The sequence below is a fragment of the Dama dama genome, chromosome 18, assembly GCF_033118175.1.
Source record: "Dama dama isolate Ldn47 chromosome 18, ASM3311817v1, whole genome shotgun sequence".
NCBI lineage: Eukaryota > Metazoa > Chordata > Mammalia > Artiodactyla > Cervidae > Dama > Dama dama.
Genome location: NC_083698.1, coordinates 81,728,016 through 81,754,455, shown reverse-complemented (window position 1 = coordinate 81,754,455; position 26,440 = coordinate 81,728,016). Strand labels below are relative to the sequence as shown.

The 26,440-nt window shown below is 37.2% G+C and overlaps 1 protein-coding gene across 1 annotated transcript in view; it reads right to left on the bottom strand.

The window, feature by feature from the left end:
• CPED1 (cadherin like and PC-esterase domain containing 1) overlaps window positions 1-26,440 on the bottom strand; it is a 304,150-nt gene that overhangs the window by 46,008 nt on the left and 231,702 nt on the right. The window contains exon 16 of the mRNA XM_061165684.1: window positions 5,722-5,839. Coding sequence (XP_061021667.1) covers window positions 5,722-5,839 — 118 coding nt within the window. The remainder of the gene's footprint in view (window positions 1-5,721; window positions 5,840-26,440) is intronic.

Here is a 26,440-nt window from a genome sequence, read left to right as displayed (position 1 = left end):
ACGTACTCCTTTTCCTATTTGGAACCAGTCTGTTGTTCCATGTTCAGTTCTAACTGTTGCTTCCTAACCTGCATACAGGTTTCTCAAGAGGCAGGTCAGGTGGTCTGCTATTCCCATCTCTTTCAGAATTTTCCACAGTTTATTGTGATCCACACAGTCGAAGGCTTTGACATAATCAATAAAGCAGAAATACATGTTTTTCTGGAACTCTCTTGCTTTTTCAATGATCCAGCGGATGTTGGCAATTTGATCTCTGGTTCCTCTGCCTTTTCTAAATCCAGCTTGAACATCTGGAAGTTCACAGTTCATGTATTGCTGAAGCCTGGCTTGGAGAATTTTGAGCATTACTTTACTAGCGTGTGAGATGAGTGCAATTGTGAGGTACTTTGAGCATTCTTTGGGATTGCCTTTCTTAGGGAATGGAATGAAAACTGACCTTTTCCAGTCCTGTGGCCACTGCTGAGTTTTCCAAATTTGCTGGCATATTGAGTGCATGACTTTCACAGCATCATCTTTCAGGATTTGAAACAGCTCAACTGGAATTCCATCACATCCACTAGCTTTGTTCGTAGTGATGCTTTCTAAGGCCCACCTGACTTCACACTCCAGGATGTCTGGCTCTAGGTGAGTGATCACACCATTGTGATTATCTGGGTTGTGAAGATCTTTTTTGTACAGTTCTTCTGTGTATTCTTGCACCTCTTCTTAATATCTCCTGCTTCTGTTAGGTCCATACCATTTCTGTCCTTTATCGAACCCATCTTTGCCTGAAATGTTCCCTTGGTATCTCTAATTTTCTTGAAGAGATCTCTAGTCTTTCCCATTTTGTTATTTTCCTCTATTTCTTTGCATCGATCGCTGAGGAAGGCTTTCTTATCTCTCCTGGCTATTCTTTGGAACTCTACATTCAAATGGGAACATCTTTCCTTTTCTCCTTTGCTTTTTGCTTCTCTTCTTTTCACAGCTATTTGTAAGGCCTCCTCAGACAGCTATTTTGCCTTTTTGCATTTCTTTTCCATGGGGATGGTCTTGATCCCTGTCTCCTATACAATGTCACGATCCCTGTCTCTTATACAATGTCATGTTAGGTTAGAGCAGCCCCAAATCATCAGTTGAAAATGCAGTATGGCCCCCAGCAATCTCTCTGGTAGCACTTGCAGAAAAGCCACAAACAGGTTGTCATAATACATGTATTTTTATTTTTAAAAGCTGAATTTGCTCAGTGGGTTCATGTATTCAGAGACTGTTTTTAAATAGATTTTTTTTTTCCATAAGAGGGTGGCATGCTGGGGACACACATGTGTTTCTGCCAATGATATATTATTTAATAATGCTTTGAAGGGCTCAGTTTTCCTCAGAACCTTGAGTTTCTAACATGTGTATCCTCTTTGCCCAAACACTGTCTCCCCCCATAAGTTTGTTGACAGCTAATTTTTCACAAACTGAGATCTTTGGCCATTTGCTGCTAAGGCTGAAGAAACGTGACCAATTGCATGCACACAGATCCTAATATGGGTACCATTAGTCTGTGAGCATACAATCACATGCACATAAAAAAGATGGCTGATTGGGTCTCTGAAAACTTAGCCCCAGTGGTTCATACTACCATATATTTATAGTCATAACTCTTTGCATTTTTGTATTGCTTAACAATGCTTTTTTATTGTGAGTTAGTAATACTACTTGAAATAGACATCTGTATAACATCTGCAAGACTGGGCTTTCTTGACATTTTAAATGATTCCAGCTCACCAAAAATTGTCAAAAAGGAGGGCATACATTCTATGCTATATATTTAAACAATGAATGAATCAAAGCTGTGATTTCTGAAATAAAATATGACATGTGTCATAGGGAATAACATTCTGAAGAATGAAACTACCTTTGGAGAGAAGTTATTTAATTTATCATTATAGCTCTATATTTAATGCAAGTTAGATTTCAGCCATTTATGTGTATTGAATTGGGTAATATAATGGAGAAAAGAAGTTAAACTTTGTGATTTAGTGAAATGTAAAATCATATAAACAATAGCACTAATTCCTGACTCTATAATGCTATAAAACAAGGCAGTTTTTAATTAAGAAGGAAAAAAATCTATATTTTCAATATTATTAGAATTATTAAAGTATAAGTTGCTATATTTCCCTCCAAAAAGATACCATAAAAGTTTCTGTTCATATATTATAAAATATAATCTAAACCATTTTCTTTAAAGGTAATTTTTGTTCAGTGATCATATAAACTTCTGTCTATAAATTAGAAGAATTATTTTTTCTTTCCTGGGAAAAATATTTTATTCTTAGGTTGTATGTTATAGTTAAATTATTTTCAAAATTCAACTTAACAAAAAAAAAATCACTCAAAATTATATTAGCTGGTGTTATTGAAAGAACATTTTTAAAGGAGAAAAAAATGGATCCAGTTCTGGCAGATAACAGAAATGTGCTGTGAAAATAAGGTTTGGGGACACTTCTATGATCTTATAAGCTAAATCTAGAGCACCCAAAATAAACATCCTTCAGTGTCATCTAGTGTGACAACTTCTTTCAACAGAGGGGAGTCCTACCATTAAATCATCTCCAGGAGTAAAAGAGAGAAAAAGAAAAAAAAAAAAAAATCCATCCTTGCAAACTTATCTCTGAACTCACTCATTTACATTGAATCTTTAGGTCTCTAGCACCTCAAGGGTAGAGGGGTTACCCTTGGTTGATTTCACAGTCTTCTGTGAAAGAGAGGAGGGCTTGAATCTTGGTTTTAGTTCAGCAACAATTTTTAAGTCATATATTAGACACTGAAAGATGAATAAGGTACAATCTTTGCTCTGGAACATTTGAAATCTCATGCAGCCTTCAGGACAAACTTACAACTGATGAGCCTTTGACATGTTAATACACCTACCCTGTGCTACAGGTACATATGCTTAAATGTGTATATTATTTCCATCATAAAAAATAAAATAAGGATAATTATATAAAAATAAAGGTACATATATTCTCCTCTTTACTGGCTTCTTCCCTGTGCTGTTTTGTACCTCTCTCCCCTTGCTTGGCTATATTATTCCCCTTTGAAGACTATTGATTAGAGAGAGAGGAACATGTGAATCAGACACCTGAAATATTATGAGGTAAGCGCTATTTGAAGACATGTGCCTAGGATATTCTGGGTGCATGTGAAAGTGTTAGTCACTCAGTCCTGTCCAACTCTTTGTAACCGCATGGACTGTAGCCCACCAGGCTCCTCTGTCCATGGAATTCTCCAGGCAGGAATACTAGAGTGGGTAACCATTCCCTTCTCCAGTGCATCTTCCTGAACCAGGGATCGAGCCTGGGTCTCCCTCACTACAGAGGTTCTTTACCATCTGAGCCACATAAAAGAGAAGCAAATCTGGGAGTGAGGTGGTATGGAAAGACTTCCTGGAGAAGAGGATATGGCATCAGGAGAACTGGGATCAAGATGGGAAGAAGACTTTTTTAGGAGCAGGGATCAGCATGGACAAGAGCTGGAGTCCTACAGCCAATTATCAGTATGAAATGAGGTCCAGAATCTGGGAGGAGTTAGGAGAGATAGGATGGGTCAGATTATTGTCAGGTTGAGGAATATGGGCTTGATTGAGGAGTCAATATTTTTTTTTTTTCAAAGAAGCCTAACTACTCAAGTTCCCAGAAGGCTCCTGTTTTATGGCAGCCTCTGTTGTAAGGACCAGGTACAGAGACAGCCTCAGTACGGGGCCTGGCAAAAGTTACTATAAATTTAACAGACAGAAGAAACTGCCACTTCTTGAGGAATCTCAGTAATGTACCTTCAACTTTTTATTGAAGAACTTTTGACTTGGTTCAGTAGGAGGAATTGAATTAAGTTGTTTTATGGTTCTCATAAATTGTCATCTGATTAAAAAAAAATACCTAGACACATGGATGTCTCCTTTGTATACAACAGTATATATCTCATTTAGCCGAGAATTATAAATCATACCACCTGACACACCATAATGGGTAAATCCCTCTCTACGCTCTGTCCGTAATTTATTATTTAGGACACATGTTTCAGAACTGAGAAATGCCCACGTTTGTTAGCCGTGTATGCCAAATTGCAATTTGTCCCACCCGTTTGTGAAACTCTTTTCCCATTCAAGCTGTAGTGTGAAGTTCATGGCAAGGGCAGAAAAGCTCCTGAGTGTTTTCTCAGACTTTTTAGATGAAGGGAGACCTGGGGTCTGGAGGCCAGAGCGGCAATCAGGAAGCGCAGAGGAGATGCCCTTTGCTCCTCTTACTGCCTTGGAGGTATTTTTAGTCCCAGTTTTGGCTTAACCTGAAAGAAGAATGCTGCGGAAGGAAAGAAATAGGAGAAGTGGACAGTGCCTCCAAAGGGTCTCATTCCAGATCTGCCCTCCGTTTAGGCAGAATTGAATATTGCAATTAGAATTGTTTAGAAGTGGATCTTTCTATTTATTTACGTTTTTGTTGGAGTATAATTGCTTTACGATGTGTTAATTTCTGCTGTACAATGAAGTGAATCAGCTATAGGTATACATACATCCCCTCCCTCTTGGCCATCCCTCTCACCCCATTCATCCTGCCTCTCTAGGTCATCACAGAGCTCCAAGCTGAGCTCCCTGGGTTATATAGCAACTTCCCGCTAGCTATCTATTTCACACATGGCAGTGTATATATGCCCCTGCTACTCTTGCAATTTGTCTCTCCCCTTCCCCTCTGTGTCCACACACCCATCCTCTACATCTATGTCTCTATTCTTGCCCTGCAAATAGGTTCATATGTACCATCTTTCTATGTTCCATACATATATGATATTTGTTTTTCTCTTTCTGATTTACTTCACTCTATATGATAGAGTCTAGGTCCATCCACATCACTATGAATGACCCAATTTTGTTTCTTTTTATAGCTGAGTAATATTCCATTATATCTGTTGATGGACATTTAGGGTGCTTTCCTATATCCCAGTGTTCACTGTAGCACTGTTTACAATAGCCAGGACATGTAATTTGAATTCGACATTCCAATTTCCCTGCCTTTATTCATGTTCAATATATGGGAGACAATAGTGACCACTCCCAAAGATTTTTTTTTTAACTTGAAGAAATGATATAAAACTGAACCTCTATCCTTTGCAGTTCTTTGGGTTCACAGGGTCAACTTATTTTGTACATACTCTGTAGAAATTATAATGTTAAGTGAGTTGGTAGCATGTGAATAACTGAGACCCCCTGTCCCCATCCAGCTTACAGCCTGGGAACACTGACATCAAAGTCAATTACATACTTAATCATTTAATGGGGTTGCAAAGAGTCAGACACAACTTAGCAACTGAACAACAATGAACAACAATCATTTAAATAATTGTGGAAGCTGCAAAGGAAGAAAAACATTGGGTGCTATGAAAATATATAGTAAGGAAAACAAGTCAGAGGCTCAAGGGAAGGTTCTATGCTACGACTTTTTGACTGAGATCTATGGTGAATATGCATTAAACTAAGGACAGAGCAGAAGGTGAAAAGAAAAGCATTTGATTAATCAAGATATTTCACATAAACAATGCATTTTAATTCATTATATGTGTGGCAGTTCATACTAATTAAAAAGCACCATATCACCTTGATTTTTTTTTTTAGAAGACTAGCTTAAGTAACCATCTACTATTTATGTATATTAAGGGATTTTTTTTTTTTAAAAAAGAAATGATATCCAGTGTAGTAGTTACCTTTTGTATCCCCAGATGGACAAGTCTTTAGTTCGGGCTGTGAAATGGCTTCAATGTAGTCAGAGGAAATAGGCTGTAACCCACAGGTTTCCTCTGGCTGAATCAGCAAACCACAATCCTGTATTAAAATGATAAAAGTTAGCCGTCATAGTAATTAACCTGAACTGTAGTAATAAAATCTCAAAAATAAGATTTTCTCTGCCAAGTAACCTTTGTGGATAACAAGGAGTAATTCATGTTTACCCTTCTCTTTATATTTATTCATCAATAGTTGTTTTTACTATTAATAGCTGCTTCCATTAGGGGATTCGTATAAATTCTAATGATAATTTAATCTTTATTTTGGCATTGGTAGTCATGTTACTGCTCTGCCAACTTTTAAAGAAATAGATGTCAGTTATTTTAAAAAATATACCTTTGTGTTGTTGACTTGTTAAAAAAATATAGTATAATAGAGGACAATACATCAAGGGGAGAAAATTCGATGCTGTGAGAGAACAAATGGGAAATATTTGGGGAGAATGTTAATTTAACAGATGCATTTCATTTCAACACACATTTATTTAAGATCTATGATTTGCTAGACATGGAGTCAAATATGCATATTTTATCTAAAACATTTTACATATTTATAAAAGTAGGTAACAGCTCACTGCAATGAAACTCATTAGAGAAGAGGCATGTTCTGCACCAAGCAATGCCTTCTGTAGTCTGCCATATGCATTGCAGAGAGGCAATTCATCGGCTTTGAAATCTCGCCTCTTCTCCAGTATATCATCCTTCTGTTGTTTTCTCTTAGCTTATCCTACAAAGCTGTAGGCACTTGTAGCTGTCCTCTGTCCATCTAACCAACCTCATCTTGTTCCACTGCCACTCTTTTCACTGGGTTCTCTCAGTCTACCACAATTAAGGTCAGGTTAAAAATGCAATAATATCTGTTAGGAATGCTTTCTTCCTAATTTTGCATGGAGAGCATCTTCTTGTGTTTGAGGTCTCTTGAAATGGCAGCACAGTTAGACATCAGCTTTTGTCCATGTCAGCATCCTTTGTTTCCTTCATCATCGTCACCATTTGGTAATTGTATTTGTTATTTGTGCCTTTTCCACCAGATTGAATACTCCATGAGAATGGATAATTATTTCACTCACACATAAATCCCATCCCTGGTGTACAGTAGACAATGATAAATATTTGCTGAATGTGGAAAAGGTTAGAGTTAATTGTCCCCCTTTTCATATCATGCATTTTCAGTAATGGAGAGAAATAATTGGTTTGACCTCTTCTTTGCTCTGTATTTCTGCCTCTAATAAGCAATTTCTGGTCACCTTCTCTCACACTTTTAAATGTCTTAACCACCAACTCAGATTCCTGGATCTCACACAAAAGATCATCAGGGAACAAAAGGAATGGGGGTAGTGTAAGGACTTTATAAAATCTTGATTCAGTATACATATTTTCATTTTTTAATTCATGACTGAAGTTGAAGTTTAGGAAACTGATTAAAATTAGAAATATGATTTGTGTTAAAATGTTCATTATATTATAATAAAGCAATTAAAATAGCATAAAGTTTATAATGATGTGAGAAGATTTAGTCTGAATAAGCATCGTTGAATGATATATGTTCATGTATGTGTGATACCTATTTATTCACCTATCTATTCATTTGTTTTTAGTGGAGACTAGATCTTTATTTAAGGCCAGAAAAATAGCATTATATATCTATCAGGTTTTTAAAAAATATGTATATCAAATGTTAGGGAGGGCAGGGAGAAATAATTACTATTATACACTGCTGATAAGCAGTGCAAATTAGTTCAGCTTCTTCAGAAGCTAATTTATACTAAACTTAAAAATTCACAGATTCCATAGCCCCAAAGTTAGAGTTCTTAGAGTCTACTCCAGAGAAACCCTCATGCAATGCATAAAGAACATGTATAAAGACAGATCTAATGGACTAAGATGGGAAGATTTCCCAGGCATATAATTAAGAAAAAAACTGAAGACCTTGTTTCATTCCAGAATAACATATTCCAAATGAAACACACTGAGAACATGCCACGCAGTCACCTAAATTCAGGTATTTCATGCTGATGTTGTGTTCAGTCTACTAATAATGCAAACAATGTTGAAAAATATGGATTTAGATAAAAGTTTGCCTAAAGATGATTGCTTGTTTGGGGTCTCTGGGGTGGGCAGGTGTATGCTAGTGTCTTAGTCCTCATCTGGAGGGCATTAAAAAGAGCTTAGATCACAGGTGCCAAAGTCCCAGATGGTCTCCTCTGTCAAAGCTGGACATGTCATTGGTCTAACAATCAATCAGATTGTTAGGTGCGCTGATGGCTTGTCCTGTGAGGAACTAAACTCAATTTCTGATGAGTGGATGTGGGCTATTTCAGATACCTTAGTCACAGGCAACCTTTTCAAGAGACTATATCTGAACTGAAGGATATGAAAATCCTCTTCAGAGGAAGAATGATAATCCATGATGTGGTTCTGAGCAATTCTGGATATAGCTTTCCAATGGAAAGGTATTGATTTAATACCTAGAACCTGCAAAATGCCTTGCTGTGAAAGCAGGTCCCTGACCTCAAGCATAATCCAGCTCATCATCATAAATTTCTTCTTAATCCTGAACTGAAATCTCCATCTTATTTGTTCTAATTGTCCTCTTCAGTGCAGCTTAGAACAAATTTATTGTAATAATATAGAAGCATGTTCTGACCTGACTTCAAAGCTGCTGAAACAAATGACTGACAATAGAGAATGATAATATTTTTGAATGTTCAATGTTGACACTTACTGAATACCCAGGACCCCACATACAAGCCTATGATAACACAGTAAACATAATAAAGAGCACAGAAAAATATAGTGTAAGTGAGAGCCAGACAGGGTGACCACTCCTGCTGCTTACAACCTTGGTCAAACCAACATGGAAATATAACATGCAGCCAAACTTCTCTCTTCCTCTAAGTATTTATGAAATCTGTTCTCAGGCCACATGAATCATTGACTATCCCTTTAGATCTTAAAAGTGATAAACCTCACTAATAAAAAATTAAACAATTTTTGAAAGGAAAAAACTCAATAGCATTCATCATTCTTTCTTCACTGGTGTGATTAGTAATTTGGTTAGGTTCAGGCATATTCAAGTAAATGAATAATAGCTCTTCTGGCTTGGAGCCCCTGAGTCTAGATATGGAAAAGGCAGCAGTTAGCAGAGATGCTTAAAATTAACCCCAGAAAGCTCCACCTTTAGAGTATATCCCTTTTCTGGAGACTTCACAAATTCCTGAATGGACTTTCAGAGCTTTCAATACAGTGTAATAAGATAATTAACAGATTTTCTCATTCAAACATATGCAGAGTGTGTGTGTGTATATATATATACACATACACACACACATATATATATATATTTAATAAATAATTAAAATTTTTTTATTAACTTTTCATGAAATGCCTTAGTGACTAACAGAAGATATTAAGGTACCCTTGGCTTTGCCCTCTGCCCTACCCATGAATACACGTCCACTGTTCTTGTTACCAATTCCTCTGGAAGTCCATCTAGTTTTTACAGAAGTATTTGGCCACAAAGGAATTAGTAGTATGTTTCATTTTTAATGTGATTTTCCTTTGTTTTTGAGCAATATCAAATTGGATTATTTGATCTGGTGTGTGTGAGCTTAGTCGCTCAGTCATGTCTGACTCTGTGACCGTTTGGACTATAGCCCATCAGGCCCCTCTGTCCATGGGATTTTCCAGGCAAGAATACTGGAGTGAGTTGCCATTTCCTCCTCCAGAGAATCTTTCCAACCCAGGGATCAAACCTGTGTCTCCTGCATTGGCTGGTGCATTCTTTACCCACTGAACCATCCGGGGTAGGTATCATTAAACCTTACCTACTTTCTGGTGCCATAGAATTAAGATCAAACAGTTCTCCCTTTCTTCCACTAAATAATGAAAAATATCCACATTATAAATTTTAAAATATACAGTCATTCCTCGTGGCACCCAGCTTTTCCCAGAGGGACCCATTCCCTTTCCCTGGGATGATGCTATTTTTCTTTAAGTTAGTCGTGACCCCTCAAACCTGACAGTCTCGGCACAGTTGCTGCCCCCAGAGAGGCAGAGTCCTCTTTCAGATCAAGACTGTTCCTTTTCCCATAAGACACAAAGTTCCTGATGAGCTAATTTCACTATCTTGTTCCAAGGGGATGAATTATTTTCTATCTTCACATTGTCTCTAAATTTAACAACTGCTTACCTTGTGTTGTAGTCAGCCAGCCATAAAATAGTAGCTATTGTGAGATTCATAGTATCAGACACTGAATGAATATTTATAATCAGCTGAGGTATACATTAGTGATAAATCATTATAGCATAGTCCATCTGAAATCGTCTTTACATACCACAGTGATCCTAAAACTGAATGTTTTTCATAAAAAAAGAATGCACTCATGTAAATGCATATTAAAGGAGATTTATTTACTTTTTAGAAGACAACTGGAAATAACTCACAAATATAATTATACTGCTAAGATTTAATCCTACAAATATACTTGGTAAAGTTTACAAAGATTCACGTGCAAGGAAATTTACTAGAGCACTTCGCGTAATAACTGAAAACCTGATACACCTTAATTGTCCATCAACAGGGAACTGGCGAAACAAGTTATACCCCCATATGATGGAACACTAATTCTCTGAAGAGAAGGAGGCAGAATAAAGGTATGGAGAGATAGATATTATTAAGAGCAATAAAGCAAGTTTCAGGACATTAAATACATCTTGATCTTATTTAGTAAAATAAAGTGCTAGAAATGTGCATATGCTTGACTGTGTATACATAGATTCTGAAAGGATACACTGAAACACTGAACAGTGGCTTTCTTGGAAGATTAAGGATGGTAGGCTAGAGATGGGGAAGCAAAAACGAACTTTTTTTGAAGATTTTACCATTGGTATGAATCATGTTTATTTTTTAAAAAATACAAATTTAAGCAAAGAAAATAACATTTAAAATGGCAAAGTAAAAGAATAGGACATCAGAAAAGTATTGGTAGCTCCTTTGAAGGTATATAAGCTTCCTATGGGCTCCTGTATAGTACTACAAACTGGGTGCTTTGAACAAGAGAAGTTTCTTTTACAGTTCTGGGAGCTAGAAGTCCAAATCAAGATATTGGCAGGTTTGGTTCCTACTGAGGGTTGTGAAGGACTATGAGTCTGCACAGTCATTTAATACTGTCCTGTGTCCACAGAGTTAATAATTTATCAGAGGAAATATAACTAAAAAGGAATTGAATACATGTTCCAGATAGAAGGAGGAGCATGAAGCATTCTACAACTGAGTGAAGATTATAGCCATTCAAGTTCCAAGTGTATGGTATTTGGAGAACAAGATAGCAAATAGATAGAGATCAGTAAAATTATTTTGGAATCATGATTTTAATCCTTGGCTCACTCTAATGACACAAAATTTAGGATCATGGCAATGAATGAAGTTTCTTTAACTTTCTTCTGTTAAAGATTCTTATCCGAGAAGTCTCTAGGCTCTGTCCTCTTTTATAAAACTTATAAATTTTTTTTTTACTAAGCAGCTGCTCTTTTAAAGGACAGTACAAAATTAAGCATCTTTATGGAGGAGTAAGGGATATTTTGACTTTAGTTTGTTCTAACAAAAATATTTGCAGTGAACAAGGTTTGCCTATATAACTGCCTTATTTTAAATTTTAATGAAACTAAGTAGCCAGTCAAGTCATTCTACTTTGTGCAGAAGGGATCTCTAACAACATTGCTTTAAAAATTGATGTTTCAGTGCTTGATGTTATCCTGTTTTAGACAAGATCAGGCGCATTCAGGGTGGTATGGCCATAGATGTTATCCTGTTTTATTAAGAGTTCAAGTTTTCAACTTTAATTGTTTTTTAAAAATAACAGAACTTGGTGTTGGGTAGCCGAATTGTGTATGAAGCTTGAGTTGCTATTTGTATTTTGGGCTTCATAGCCTTATTTATAACACATTAGAGTCCAAGTAGTAATGAGCTATCATATAAGATAACATCATTGTGTGTGTTTCTTTCCTTAAATAATCATCAGCTGAAAAGTGGTGGTATATTATACTAAGAATTTTTAGTCCCCTATGAACTCAGGAACAAAGGAAATGGAAACAAATTATAAACAGATGAATTAGCTCTAGTCAATTAAATTTACTAATATGACCTCAATATTTGGAACACTTCTTTATATTTCTCATGCATCACAAATCCCTCAACTAGCAATATACAGTTTTCTCTTTTTTTAATCTTAAATTGTTCATTTAAATTGTGTCCAACTCTTTTTCCACCCCATGAACTGTAGCCTGCCAGGCTTCTCTGGCAATGGGATTTTTACAGGCAAGAATACTGGAGTGGGTTGCCGTTTCCACCTCCAGCGGATCTTTCCAATTCAGGGATCGAACCCATGGCTCCTGTCACATCTCCTGCACGGCAGGCGGGTTCTTTACCACTGAGCCACCAGGGAAGCTCCCTTGGGTCTCCAAACTAAACCGGATGAGGCCAATGTGATCCTGCTTGCTGGAGTCCATTCTGAAAGGCACCCTGTATTCTTAATTTAGAAATACATCTGAGTCTCCAGGATTTGTAGAATTTGGACTGGAAAATCTAGTGAGACAGGGGCCTGTGAAATGACTAATGCTTCCCACTTCCGGTGAGCTAGAAACTCCAAGGGAAGCAGCCTTTGTTGTGGTCTTTCAACACTTTTGGTTTGGGTTCCAGATGGAGTCCAGAAGGGTAGATCCGAATGCAAATGAAACAAAGAAGAATGATTTTATGTCTGGATATTTGAAGAACTTCAGTTCTTTTTGATTTGTGAACAAAGAATGTGGGATTGGAGTTGAATGTATAACAATGGACTCTCTTGCTCTTTGAAGAAGCCGATCAGTTTGGAAATGACAGAACAATAACAATGACAGAAAGAAAAGCTTATTTCATATTACAAAGGAACAAATTAATTATTTGTAGACTGAAGCAGAAATACTACTGTGAGTGAAAATAGGCAGTAGGCTACAGAGATATTTTAAAAGATGTGTATTATCAAGAACATGACACCAAACATAACAAACATTTGCCACATATAAAGCAGCAAGCAGGTCTTCTCAGGAAACAGTGATCAGTCACAGAGACCATAACTGCTATTATAAGTATTGCAGCAAGGACTGTCCCACTTATAAATAGTCCACTAATAAATTATATAAGGTTGTGATTGTTAAAAATGTAGCTCTTGGGACTTCCCCTGGTGGTCCAGTGGTTAAGACTCTATGTTTCCAGTGAAGGGGGCACAGGTTAGATCCCTGGTCAGAGAACTAAGATCCCATATGTTGTGGTTTTCCTAGCTCTGGTAGGAAATATGAATGGCGCAAATAGAGCTGAATATTTTACTAAAACATATAGTTACAGTCGTTTTGAACATCATGGGAGCACTTCCTGACTTCACTCATCTCGGCAACTTCTATACAAAGACACCTACACCTATACACACCTACACATGCACACACAGGTACACATACAGTGATCCTTAGAATTGTGAGACTTTAAAACCTAGGGGAGCTTAAACCAAGTGACATGAAATATGTTAGGTCACAAAATAATTCTATCATGACATGTCTCAATTTATAAATTCCGCCTCCTTTGAGGCTGTAATAGTATTTTTGGAGCACTAAATAGCATTTTTAAAGACTCACTAATCAGCAACTTCTACATCTACAGTTAAGCTCAAAGCATGCTACATGTAGCTAAATTCTGTTTAGAAGAAAATGTTGATGCACCCAAAACTGAGCATCAAAACTGCTGTGATATTATAAGGTCAAAATTTAATAATACTTTTTAGTATAAACATATCCTAACAATCTAAAATGAGATACCTATAAAAAATAATTGTGCTATGACAGGAAAATCCTTCCTTTGCATAGTCTTATATTTTAATGCATGTTAATCAGACTAAAGGTCATTCCCCTAAGATATTTAGTAGTTACACAGGAAAAATGTAACTTTACAATGAAGAAACCCAGTGAGACTACCCTCATCAAGTGATTAAGAGAAACACATCATTTCTGCAGTATTCTTGCCACAAATGTTGAGCTTCTTCTAGTAAGGAGAAAACATGATACAATTCAAGATTGAGAGGCATTCTACAAAATAACTGACCTGCACTATTCTAAAGTATCAAAGTCATGAAACATAAGGAAAGACTGTGGAAGTGTCATAGATTAAAGAAGATAAGAAAAATGACAGCTAAGGGCAATTAAAAATCTTGGAACAGAAAAAAATATATATCATTGGAAAAACTAGTGAAATTCATATAAAGTATTTGGTTGAGTAAATATGCTATACCAATATTAACTTCTTAGAATTGATAAAGTACCATTGTCATATAAAATGTTAATATTAGAGGAAACTGGGTGAGGGTATTTAAGAATTTTCTGTAACTCTAAAATTAACATTAAAAGTGAAAATATTAATGTAATTTGATCACCATATTTTAGAATTTTCTTGAAGGGCAAAAAGAACATTCTAATCAGTCAAAGCCTTTTACAAAGTTTTGTTGGCGTTTCTTTCGTACAGCAGAGCAATGGCTTTGGGTAGCCTCATCTTATTGGCATTCATCGATATCCCATAGAGTTTGACCCACAAGTATTTTGCTCTTAAAAACTAATAAAAATAAATTAAAAAAAAATTTATAGGAATTGTGGAAGGAGAGTGTACAGGCTAAAGAAATACCTACTTTATTTATGGACTAACTCTTCAGGAGATAAAAATCTTCTGGTGAGCTGGCGAGGATCAAAGGAAATGCCATTCACATTGAATAAACAGAGCGCCTAGGGACTTTCCTGGTGGTTCAGTGGTAAGACTCCATGCTTCCAGTGCAGGGGGTACAGGTTTGAGCCCTGGTTGAGAAACTAAGATCCTGCATGCCATGAAGCCAAAAAAATTTTTTTAATTAAAAAATTAAAAAAAAAAAAACAGGTTATGCCAAGCATGGGGGAAGGCACATCCTACACACCACTGCACTGAATCTTCACAATGGCTTGAAGTGCATATTTTCCTTATTCAACAGATGAAGAAATAAAGATGTGTAGAGTTTCATAGAAGCTTTTCTGAAATCAAACACCTTAGCAAGCAGAGTAGCTAGAGTTGGAACCCATAGGTCTATCTGACTTCAAGCTCATGCTTCATAGACTGAAAAACAAAACAAGATAAAACAAAACACACTGTACTAAGACATGAAGATCATGTTTATGAAACATTTAGACCAATTAACTCTTCATCAGGGAAGACTCTTTTTTCGTGGCTACAGATGGCATCTCTAAACAAAACCAGCTGCACTTTAAATGCAGGCAAGGGTGTGTATGATTCAGGCCAAATCTATTCCCTCTGGTGGAAAAATAAAAAGCCTCCAAATACCTTTCCAGCTTATGGTTTGTTACTCAAATAATTTTTATTTTTGAATACTAGCACATTAGAAAATTAATTGTTAGCTAAAGACAACATTGATTCCCATGGTAGACAATGAATATTTATTATTGCCTATCATCAAGGAATACAGTTTTCACATGATTTTCAAAGCCATCGGTACTCATTTGTCATGTGTTTTCAGTTCTCCAAAGAAGTTTATAGCTTATGACATTTATTCATTTGTTTGTTTCAATTGATTCCTTTAACAGACATTTGTTCAACATCTCCACAGGCCAGCCACAGCCCCTGCCCTCATGGAGTTCTAGCAGAGAAAACAGATATGTAAACACAGAATTGCTGTAGAAAGCGCTTAACGGTGGTAATGAAAATAGTTCTGCACACAGGGTTGGCACAAAGGAACAAGATCGACGCTGTTTTACAAAAGAGATTACCACTGGGACTCTGTTGGAGTTCACCAGGCAGATGGGAGCTGCTGGGCTTCGAAGCAGTGGAAACAATGGGGTGATGGTGGCTCAAAGCAGCTGATCTCCCATTCCAATGCTTACAAAATCGTGGGCATCCTTTATCTCTGAAGACTAACTGCACCCTAGTTTATAAATCGCTGTTGTTGTTTTTTTCCCCCTTGCTGTGACTATAGCTTGGGATTCAGTCCTCAGCCATAACATGCACAGGACTTATCTGGAGCAAATTGGGAATGGATTGTGCCTACTTGTGTTTGGGGCCTGTGCAAAAACATATGGTGTCAGTTACAAAACTCTGAAGCCGTTTATCTCAGAACCTACTCCTGCCGTATCAGCTCAAGCTTTGATAGTGTCAGTTATCAGCAAGCTTGCCCAGGAAGGAGTAGGCATTTTCCTGTGGAACATGTGCTATCTTCCTTGGCATCCAATGCAGAATTAAGGGTTGCCCATTTTAATGGAGGAACTTAAGACTCCATGACCCCATTATAAGCAGGCATCCTGGAGAAATGTCAAGATATAAGATTATCATTGAGTTTGTCTTAAATTCCCCAGGGGTTTTACATGAGCTCATTATTTCCTGAACTTGAATACTGTTGCCACGATTTGATCATTTCTGGGTAAGTGGTTGTCACAACTCCCTGTGTGGGATACAATACCTCTTTCATTCAAAGCCAAGTCTGATGAGTGAGTCCTTATAGATCACATCTCTCAAAGTCTCCACAGCTTTAGCCTCCAAAGGCTGCTGTGGTGTGTCTGTCTCAGGATGCCTCCCTCCACTCAGCTGAAACCACTGGGTCTTTCGTCCGCCCAGCAGACCTGCCTTCTGCCACTGCTTCTCCATAATCCACAACCACGTGGCATTTCAAGTTGATCTCTACAGTATGTCACTTCTTGGCATGAATCAACAGCTGTTGTGGGATTCCGCCGTCACCAATCAGATATGCTTGTCTGGCCTTGCAGAACGGAGCTGTAGGGAATGTTGCTTTAAAGTAAGAGGCCGGGCTTTGTTCTAGAACTCCGCAGTTGTTACCCTGCCCAGATCTGATACTTGGTTGCTCCTCGGTGTTTTATCTTTAAAAGGCCATCTGTGTTGGGCTCCACTGTATTGACTGACTTTGACAGGTCAAAACCAAAACAGACATAGCACTTGACAGGCTTAAATCTCACTGGTTTCCCCTTCCTTATACCAGGTATTCCTTGTCATGGGAGCTGGGATAAGACTAAATGCTTTAACACTTAAGCTGATGACTGGGGAAAAAAATATCTAAGAGAGTAAACTGTTCTATAGATTGGCCACTATTTTTTTTTTTTTTTTTTTTTACCATTCTTATGGTGTTTCATAGGCTTCCCAGATGCCACTAGTGGTAAAGAACCCACCTGCCAATGCAGGAGATGGAGGAGTCACAGGTTCAATCCCTGGGTCTGTAAGATTCCCTGGAGGAGGGCATGACAACTCACTCAAGTATTGTTGCCTGGAGAATCCCATGGACAGAGGAGCCTTGTGGGCTATAGTCCACAGAGTCGCAAAGACTCAGACATGACTGAAGCAACTTAGCACGCATGCATGCATGGTGTTTCATAAAGTTTCAAAATGCTAATTCTACTCTAAAATCTTTATTGAAATAAAAATGATATAATAATTCAGAGAAGGCTATATGTTTCCCAAAATATGTTCCATGAAATACAGATTTCTGGGAGGCTAGTAAGTAGGTGTTAAGTCAAAAAATAATGGCATAGACCAACTAAACTAATTTTTGGCAAAAATTTTAGATTTTCTTATTTTCACTATCAGTAGGGCAGTGTTCTACTAAGAACTTTTTATCATTTAATAAAGCTGATTCTGAAAAGTGTTTAACAAGTTGTCACTATTAATACTACAGATAATTCAGCTATCTCAGAGTTTTAATTTTCTGAGGAGAAAGTCACTTTTTAATGAAATCTCTTCAACTATCTCTTAATGAACCCATGATCAGGAGAATCTCTTGAGTTGGTCAAAAAGTTGATCCGGGTTTTCCTGTAACTACCAAAACTTTTTGGCCAATGCAATACATAAACTTAGTTGTTTTGATGACTAGTTTGTGTCAAAAATACTGAACTAAGAAATTGTATGAGATCACTTGTTTCTATGATGCGCTTGTGAGTGAAAATCTCATATGTGGCAGCAAAGACCAAATCAAAAGAAAAACCACAAAGCTATATGGAAACAATTTACAATTTATTCTTTTTAAAAATAGTAAAATCATTTACTACTTTTTAAAAATTACAAATAAAAGGAATATTCTGTGATGACAGACATCTGCCTGGCATAACTAAGAAATCATTCCTGGGAAAGAATAAGTTCTTGAGTTAGCTGCAAGTTTTCCTTTTGTAGTAACACACATATTATGTACATGATATAATCCTATTCTAATTCATTTCTTTGTTTATTTATAGCAAGTGTCCTGGGTATCAATAACAAAAGTCATTATTCAGACTGTACACTATGCTACTAAATTTAATTTTTAAAGTCGGATTTCTTTTCTGAAAAACGTCAGTCACATTTATTTGCTACATCAGATGTTATCCATTATTATGCCCCTGAAATTGGTTACATACTAAATACTTCGCCTATGAAATCTAAGTCCTGGAAAACAGGGTCACTGAGGCCAGGATGGCACATGAAAAAGGAATAGAAGGGTCTAGATTTAATACCATTAGTAGTATGGTGGTTAAGGGTGAGTGCTATTGTGTAAGACTGCAGAAGTCAGATTTCGCCTCTACCACTTCGTAACCCCGGGCAAATTAAACCCCTAGTTGGGTAGTTTCCTCTTCTGTGAAAGCCTGCCTTACAAGACTGTTGAAAGGATTAAACACATTAATACACATAAACAATGAAGAATCATGCATGATCCACAATGAGGGCTCAATAAATAAAGCTATGATGAGAACTGAATAGCATGTGCCAATGGGCACATTATGTACCTTTTACAACATAGCTAGGAGTTAGAAGGTGTTAGCTGCACTAAGAGAAATTCTAAACAAATAACACTTAAGTAATTTACCACATGTGTGGTCAGACTTCAGATACAAGTCTGTATGATTCTAAAACCCATACTCATTTCCTTATGTCATTCTGGAATTTAAAATAAAAAATCTGGGTTAACAGTAGGTTCTAATGAAGAGAAACTAAAGAGCCTCTTGATGAAGGTGAAAGAGGAGAGTGACAAAATTGGCTTAAAACTCAACATTCAAAAAACTAAGTTCATGGCATTCAGTCCCATCACTTGATGGCAAATAGATGGGGGAAGAAAATGGAAACAGTGACAGACTTTATTTTCTTGGGCTCCCAAATCACTGTGGATAATGACTGCAGCCATGAAATTAAAAGACATTTGCTCCTTGGAAGAAAAGCTATGACAAGCCTATACAGCCTATTAAAAAGCAGAGATATTACTTTGCTGACAAAGGTCCATATAGTCAAAGCTATGGTTTTTGCAGTCAGTCAGTCCAATCGCTCAGTTGTGTCCAACTCTTTGCGACCCCATGGACTGTAGCACACCAGACTTCCCTGTCCATCACCAACTCTTGGAGCTTGCTCAAACTCAAGTCCATTGAGTTGGTGATGCCATCCAACCAACTCATCCTCTGTCGTCCCCTTCTCCTCCTACCTTCAATCTTTCCCAGCATCAGGGTCTTTTCAAGTGAGTCAGTTCTTCACATCAGGTGGCTGAAGTATTGGAGTTTCAGCTTCAGCATCAGCCCCTCCAATGAATATTCAGGACTGATTTCCTTTAGGATGGACTGGTCAGATCTCCTTGCCATCCAAGGGACTCTCAAGAGTCTTCTCCAACACCACAGTTTGAAAGCATCCAACTCTCACATCCATAATACTGGAAAAACCATTGCTTTGACTAGATGGACCTTTCTTGGTAAAGTAATGTCTCTGCTTTTTAATATGCTGTCTAGGTTGGTCATAGCTTTTCTTCCAAGGAGCAAGCATCTTTTAATATCATGGATGCAGTCACCAACTGCAGTGATTTTGGAGCCCTCCAAAATAAAGCCTCTCACTGTTTCCATTGTTTCCCCATCTATTTTCCATGAAGTGATGGGACTGGGTGCCATGATCTTAGCTTTCTGAATGTTGAACTGTAAGCCAACTTTTTCACTCTCCTCTTTCACTTTCATCAAGAGGCTCTTCAGTTCTTCATTTTCTGCCATAAGGATGGAATCATCTGTGTATCTGAAGTTATTGATATTTCTCCAAACAATCTTGGTTTTTCTGATAGTCATGTACAGATATGAGAATTGGACCATAAAAAAGGCTCAGCACCGAAAAATTGATGTTTTCGAACTGTGGTGCTAGAGAAGACTCTTGAAGAGTTCCTTGAACTGTAAGGAGATCAAACTAGTCAGTCCTAAAGGAAATCAACCCTGAATATTCATTGGGAGGGCTGATGATGAAACTGAAGCTCCAACTTTGACTACCTAATGCGAAGACCCTGATGCTGCAAAAGATCGAGGGCAGAAGAAGGGGGCAACAGAGGATGAGATGATTGGATGGCATCATTTACTCAATGGACATGAGTTTGAGTAAAATCAGGGAGATAGCAAAGGACAGGGAAGCCCGGCATGCTGCAGCCCACAGGGTCACAAAGAGCAGGACATGACTGAGAGACTGAACAACGATGCTAACTGTGTAAATGGGACATTTAAATTACTTTCTCTGAGCCTTGGCTTCCTCGCATTTAAAACAGGGATTTTTTGCTCATATACACCTAGCATTGTTTCTATTCAAATAATAATGTGTCAGAAGGCACTGCTGCTGCTGCTGCTGCTAAGTCACTTCAGTCGTGTCCGACTCTGTGCGACCTCATAGACGGCAGCCCACCAGGCTCCCCTGTCCCTGGGATTCTCCAGGCAAGAACACTGGATTGGGTTGCCATTTCCTTCTCCAATGCATGAAGGTGAAAAGGGAAATTTGAAATCGCTCAGTCGTGTCCGTCCCATGTAAATCACAACAGTGCTTTTTTGTAAATTATTGATGACCACTATCTAATCTATTACTTATCAACTGGCTGAATATATGTGTAGCAACAGTGAACTCAATTAAATAGCTATATAATTTAAATTTTCCTTGAGTTGGCTCAACATTTTCAGGTTTCCCCCAGACCACCACCACTTTGGAGAAGTTACTTACATACACATGAGAAAAAATTATTATTTTTTATTTACAGCTAAGTTTTATGAAAAACCAAGATAAAAAGTATATATATTTCATTTTTAATTCTTTAGATTGCAAATAAAAATCATTTATTCCTTGTAATGAGAATTAGACATTCAAACACTTTTCTCATATTTTAAGAACAACTGTAAATCACTAAGAATGAGAAAATGGCTTGATATTGTCAAGCAGTATTAAATGGTAAAAGTAGGCTACATGCTAGGAAAAATAATTATTGATGAAACTGTATCTCTCTGGATATACATAGGAACAGGGAACCAAGGATGTTCCCTTAGTTATGGAATAGGAGACAAAAAACAATGTTTTAAAGACTTGCTTTTAAAGTTCACAACTAACACTAAATCATATTGGTTTCAATAATTCAACTGTTAAGTTAAAACCATTTACTTGAGGGTTAAGAAATTGTTGTGCTCCTTTTTGCTATTATTAATCTTTAAACTCTTTTAAAATCACTCAATAAGTGTTAGCTTATTTAATTCTTGGAAAGTGGAGTCGCTCAGTCGTGTCCAACTCTCTGCGACACCATGGACTGTAGCCTACCTGGCTCCTCCGTCCATGGGATTTTCCAGGCAATAGTACTGGAGTGGGCTGCCATTTCCTTCTCCAGGGGATCTTCCCGACCCAGGGATCGAACCTGGGTCTCCCGCATTGTAGACAGACGCTTAACCATCTGAGCCACCAGGGAAGTCTATTTAATTCTTAGTGAAGTTAAATAGCAATATACAGTCAGTCTTCTGAAGCCATAGGTTCCCCATGCGTGGATTCAACCAAACAATGATCAAAAATATTCAGGAAGAAAAGGTTCCAGGAAGTTTCAAAAAGCAGAACTTGAATTTGTCATGCTATTTACACAGCATCTACATTTACAACTATTTACATAGTGTTTACATTGTATTAAGCACTATAAGTAATCTAGAGATGATTTAAAGCAGCAGTTCCCATCTTTCTTGGGCTTCTCTGGTGTCTCGATTGGTAAAAAATCTGTCTGCAATGCAGGAGGAGACATGGGTTCTATCACTGGGTTGGGAAGGAAGATCCCCTAGAGAAGTAAATGGCAATCCACCCCAATATTCTTGCCTGAGAAATCCCCATGGACAGAGGAGCATGGCAGGCAACAGTCCACGGGGTCACAAGAGTAGGACATCACTTAGCAAAACTAAACCACCACTCAGGGATCAAACCCATGTCTCCTGTGTTGCAAGCAGATTCTTTACCTGCTGAGCCATCTGGGAAGCCCCAAACCACTCCCACACCACCTTTGTCACCAGGGACCAGTTTTGTGGAAGATAATTTTCCACAGACTGGGGGAGGGGGTGGTTTGGGGATGATTCAAGCACATTATATCTATTGTGTACTTTCATGCCACTGCTGATCTGACAGGTGGTATGGATCCATGGCCTGGAGGTGGGGACCTCTGATTTAAAGTATACAGCAAGATGTGTGCAGGTTACATAAAAATCCTGTACCATTTGATATACATTTAAGGCACTTGAGTATCCTCAAAGCAGATGCCGAGGGATGCCTGTAAATGTAAGTCCTTTCTAATGATTTTAAAATCACCTACAGTCATTTCCATATTAGAGAAATAAAATGCATTATATGTAGAAAATAATTAAAATTAAACAAAAGATAGAAATCTTCAAACTTCAAATGTGACTTAGAATATCCATTGGTCCTTTTTTTTTTTTTTAAATACAAGAATAATAGAAGCCTGTGTTTTCTGAAGCTTTGCCTACCACAAGCAGCCACTGTCTACTTGAACATCAGAGAGAAAGTCATTTGGAGTTCTTTTTGGAGGCTGTATACCAAGTATTAACATAAGCGTTGATGGAGGCTATATCTTTATTTTGTAGCCAAGAAATTATTTATCATTCATGTACTCAGGGGTCATCTGTTGTGCTCTACCCATATGCAAAAAACACAGAGATGTATATGATAAAATAACCCTAGTTTTCAATAGTGTTAAAAGGAGGTCAGATTTGAAGGATGAGTAGGAAGAGAAGAGGAAACAAATATTTTCCAGAAAGGGAAATAAATATACATGATCTAAAAATTAGAGAGGTGTGGTATATTTTAAGAAATCAAGGACAGAGGTATGGCTCAACTTCAGGTTTTGTGGGAAGTAGGGACCAAAGTATGCAGTGATTAAAAACTATACCAAGGGATTTGGATTTCATCTTTTCTCTCTCCTTTACTTAGTTATTTGCTAAGTATCTATGTTCACTATGAAGTTGGAAAATAAAAAATAAAATTCAAAAGTAAATATAAAGTCAGGTAACATTTTGGCTTTCCCATGCCTCTATATAAGCATACTGTTCCACCTGTATATTATATACATAATATTTATTACCTGTGCAACTATTTACTGTTCACCATATTTTATAACCATTTATTAAATCTTGATAACATATTATGAACATGATGGAAGAATATTAATGGTGATGGAGTGGAGTATAATCTTGTAATACAATTAGATTTATTGTTTAAAAACACATACAGAAACTAGACTGGAGACTTCTGACTCTAGAGGCAGGAAGATGGGTCAGGAAACTATTAGAAATGTTCAGAGAAAGGAATGAAGGGCTGAATTAGGATGATGAGAAAGCAGCTAGGATACAAGAGGTGTGTAGGAGGAAGTTATAAGCAGTGAAGGCAAGAGGGAAAGCATAACTTTTGGGAATCTTTGGGCTCCTGGATGGAAGGGAAAGGTCTGAGTACAAAGTGAGGTGGAGGGGGAGGTATTCAGCTTAGGTGTTGAACTAGAAATATTTGTGAAATATGCACTGACTGTCCAGTAGGATAAAATACATAACTGTAAAACTATAAGGAGAAGACAAATACGGCAATATTTATCAAATACTGTTTCTCCAAGTCAGAGTAATGTTCCTTTGACTAATCATTCACTGTGGTTATGAGAAGTTGCACAAGTCCACCCGAGAAATGATTTGTCACATTTCTGGGATGATGATGTGCTACCATTACTTACTCAACTTAGTGAAAATTCACTGTCTCACTAGTGGGTACAGGCTCAGATCCAAAGTTTTTGGCCTAACAATCAAAATCCTTCACAATTGAAATGACTCTTTCTCACTTGAAGACCTTTTCCCTGTTGCTCCCGTCATCACCCTCTATTCCCCACACACTCTACCTGTTGTTCCCCTACGCTGTCACCCTGGTCTAGAAGTCCTAGGATGCTTGGGGCCACACAAAATTGTTACATCTTATGAGATGTCTTTCTTGGATCCCACTCCCCTTCCTGTCCAAAAGAGGTTGTTCTCTTTGCTGCAATGTCATAACACATCACCTTTATCAGACATGTCATGGTCTGTTATAACTACTTGTTTATAGGTAGGTATATTGTTCTCTTCAAGTTTCCCCAAAGATTGACTCTTATGTATCTATATATTTATTTTTATATATGTATATGTGTACATGTGTATATGATTTATTCACCTCTCTCCCCTCATACATATATACATATATATATGAGCCACCCAGGTGGTCTAGTGATAAAGAACCCACCTAACAGCACAGGAGACGTAAGAGATGCCAGTTCAATCCCTGGGTTGAGAAGATCCTCTGGAGGAGGAAACGACAACTCACTCAACTCACTCCAGTATGTATATAAATATAAATAAATATAAATAAAAATATATCTAGGCTTCCCTGGTGGCTCAGATGGTAAAGAATGCACCTGCAATGCAGGAGACCCAGGATTGATCCCTGGTTTGGGAAGATCCCCTGGAGAAGGAAATGGCAACCCACTTCAGTATTCTTGCCTGGAGAATCCCAGGGACAGAGGACCCTGGTGGGATACAGTCCACGGGGTCGCAAAGAGTCAGACATGACTGAGAAATTAACACTCACTTCATATACCCCAATAACTAGACACCTAAATATTATGCAGACAGTAGTGTCTACTGAGTAAATATGGGTTTTAAGTCACTTCGCTTTGCTCAGTATATGATTTGCATTAAGCCATATTTAATCAATATTACATATCAATTCAATTCTCTTTCAGCTTCTTTGTATGAAATGATATGTCCTTTGGTAAGAAAAACACCTGAAATTAGTGCTATGGAGAGAAGAATCAATATCTCTCGGTGATGTACATAAGTTAAAGGTGCACCTCCTTGTACAAGTTTTTGTCAATATGTCTGAGACCTGGGCTGACCATGAGATTTGTATTTTTCACTTTAACATTAAAAACATGTAATAAACACCAGTGTTGATGGAAGTGTGAGGACACAAACATGCTCACACATTGTTTATGGAAAGTGATTTGGCAGGGTATATTAAAGTTCAAAATTCTCATTTGTTTTCATCTATTAACTTCACTTTTAGGAATCTTCATGCTAGAAATAAGGGTGAAACTATATAAAGATTTATACCCCAAAGAATGAGCAAATTTATGATAGCAAAGAATAAAAAACCATCTGAATGCCTGTCAATAAAGGACTAAGTAAGTCAATATAGCACATTTACACAATAAAATATGCAGCCATTAAAAAGATGGAAGTTATTTTCATCACTGTTCTAAACAAATGTATAAACATATTAAAGTGGGAGGAAAAAGAAGTTTCACACCACTACTTCAGTGCGGTTTAGTTTTTATTTAAAGACACATACATATGCCCATATGCATACGGATATGTCAGTATCAATGTGGTCAAAATCTGGAAGAGTATTCTCCCAACTGTTAACAGTATTTACTATCACAGCATAAGTGTGGGTAATTGAATGAATGGACAGCACATTTTCACCCAACATTTAACTGCTTTTTTAATTGTGAAAAAAAAAATGGTGAGATTATGAGTAACTTTTTTCTTTTGATTCTCAGTAGTACTTCAACCAGTAAAAAGAAAAAAGGGAAGGGAGAAGAGGGATAAATTGGGACACTGGCACTGACATATACACAGTAGTATATATTTTATGTTATATTTTATTTAGATATTTTATAAGTTACACTTTATGACTAAAAAGAACCTACTACTGTATAGAAAAGGGTTCCCAGGTGGTGCAAGTGGTAAAGAACCTGGCTGTCAATGCAAGAGACACAAGAGATGTGGGTTTGATCCCTGAGTTGGGAAGATCCCCTGGAGGAGATCAAGGCAATCCATGCCAGTATTCTTGCCAGGAGAATCCCATGGACAGAGGAATCCGGTGTGCTATAGTCCATAGGGTTGAAAAGAGTTGAACATGACTGAGGCAACTTAGCACGCATGTACTGTATAGCACAGGGAGCTCTTCTCAATGCTCTCAAGGGCTATATCTAAAAAAAGAGTAGGTGTATGTGTATATATATAACTGATTCACTTTGCTGTATATCTGAAACTAACACCATATTGTAAATTAACTGTACTCCAATAAAATTTTTAAAAATATTAAAAAAGATTAAAACAAGAATAAAGCAAATTGGTATGTACTTATCTAGAAAGATATCCATATTATTGCAAGTGAAAAACACATTAAAAACAAAAGTTTATGTTGAACTGTCTCATTTTTCGCTAAATGTATATAATAGTTAAAAGGCTAGATGTATATATACCAAACCGTGATATT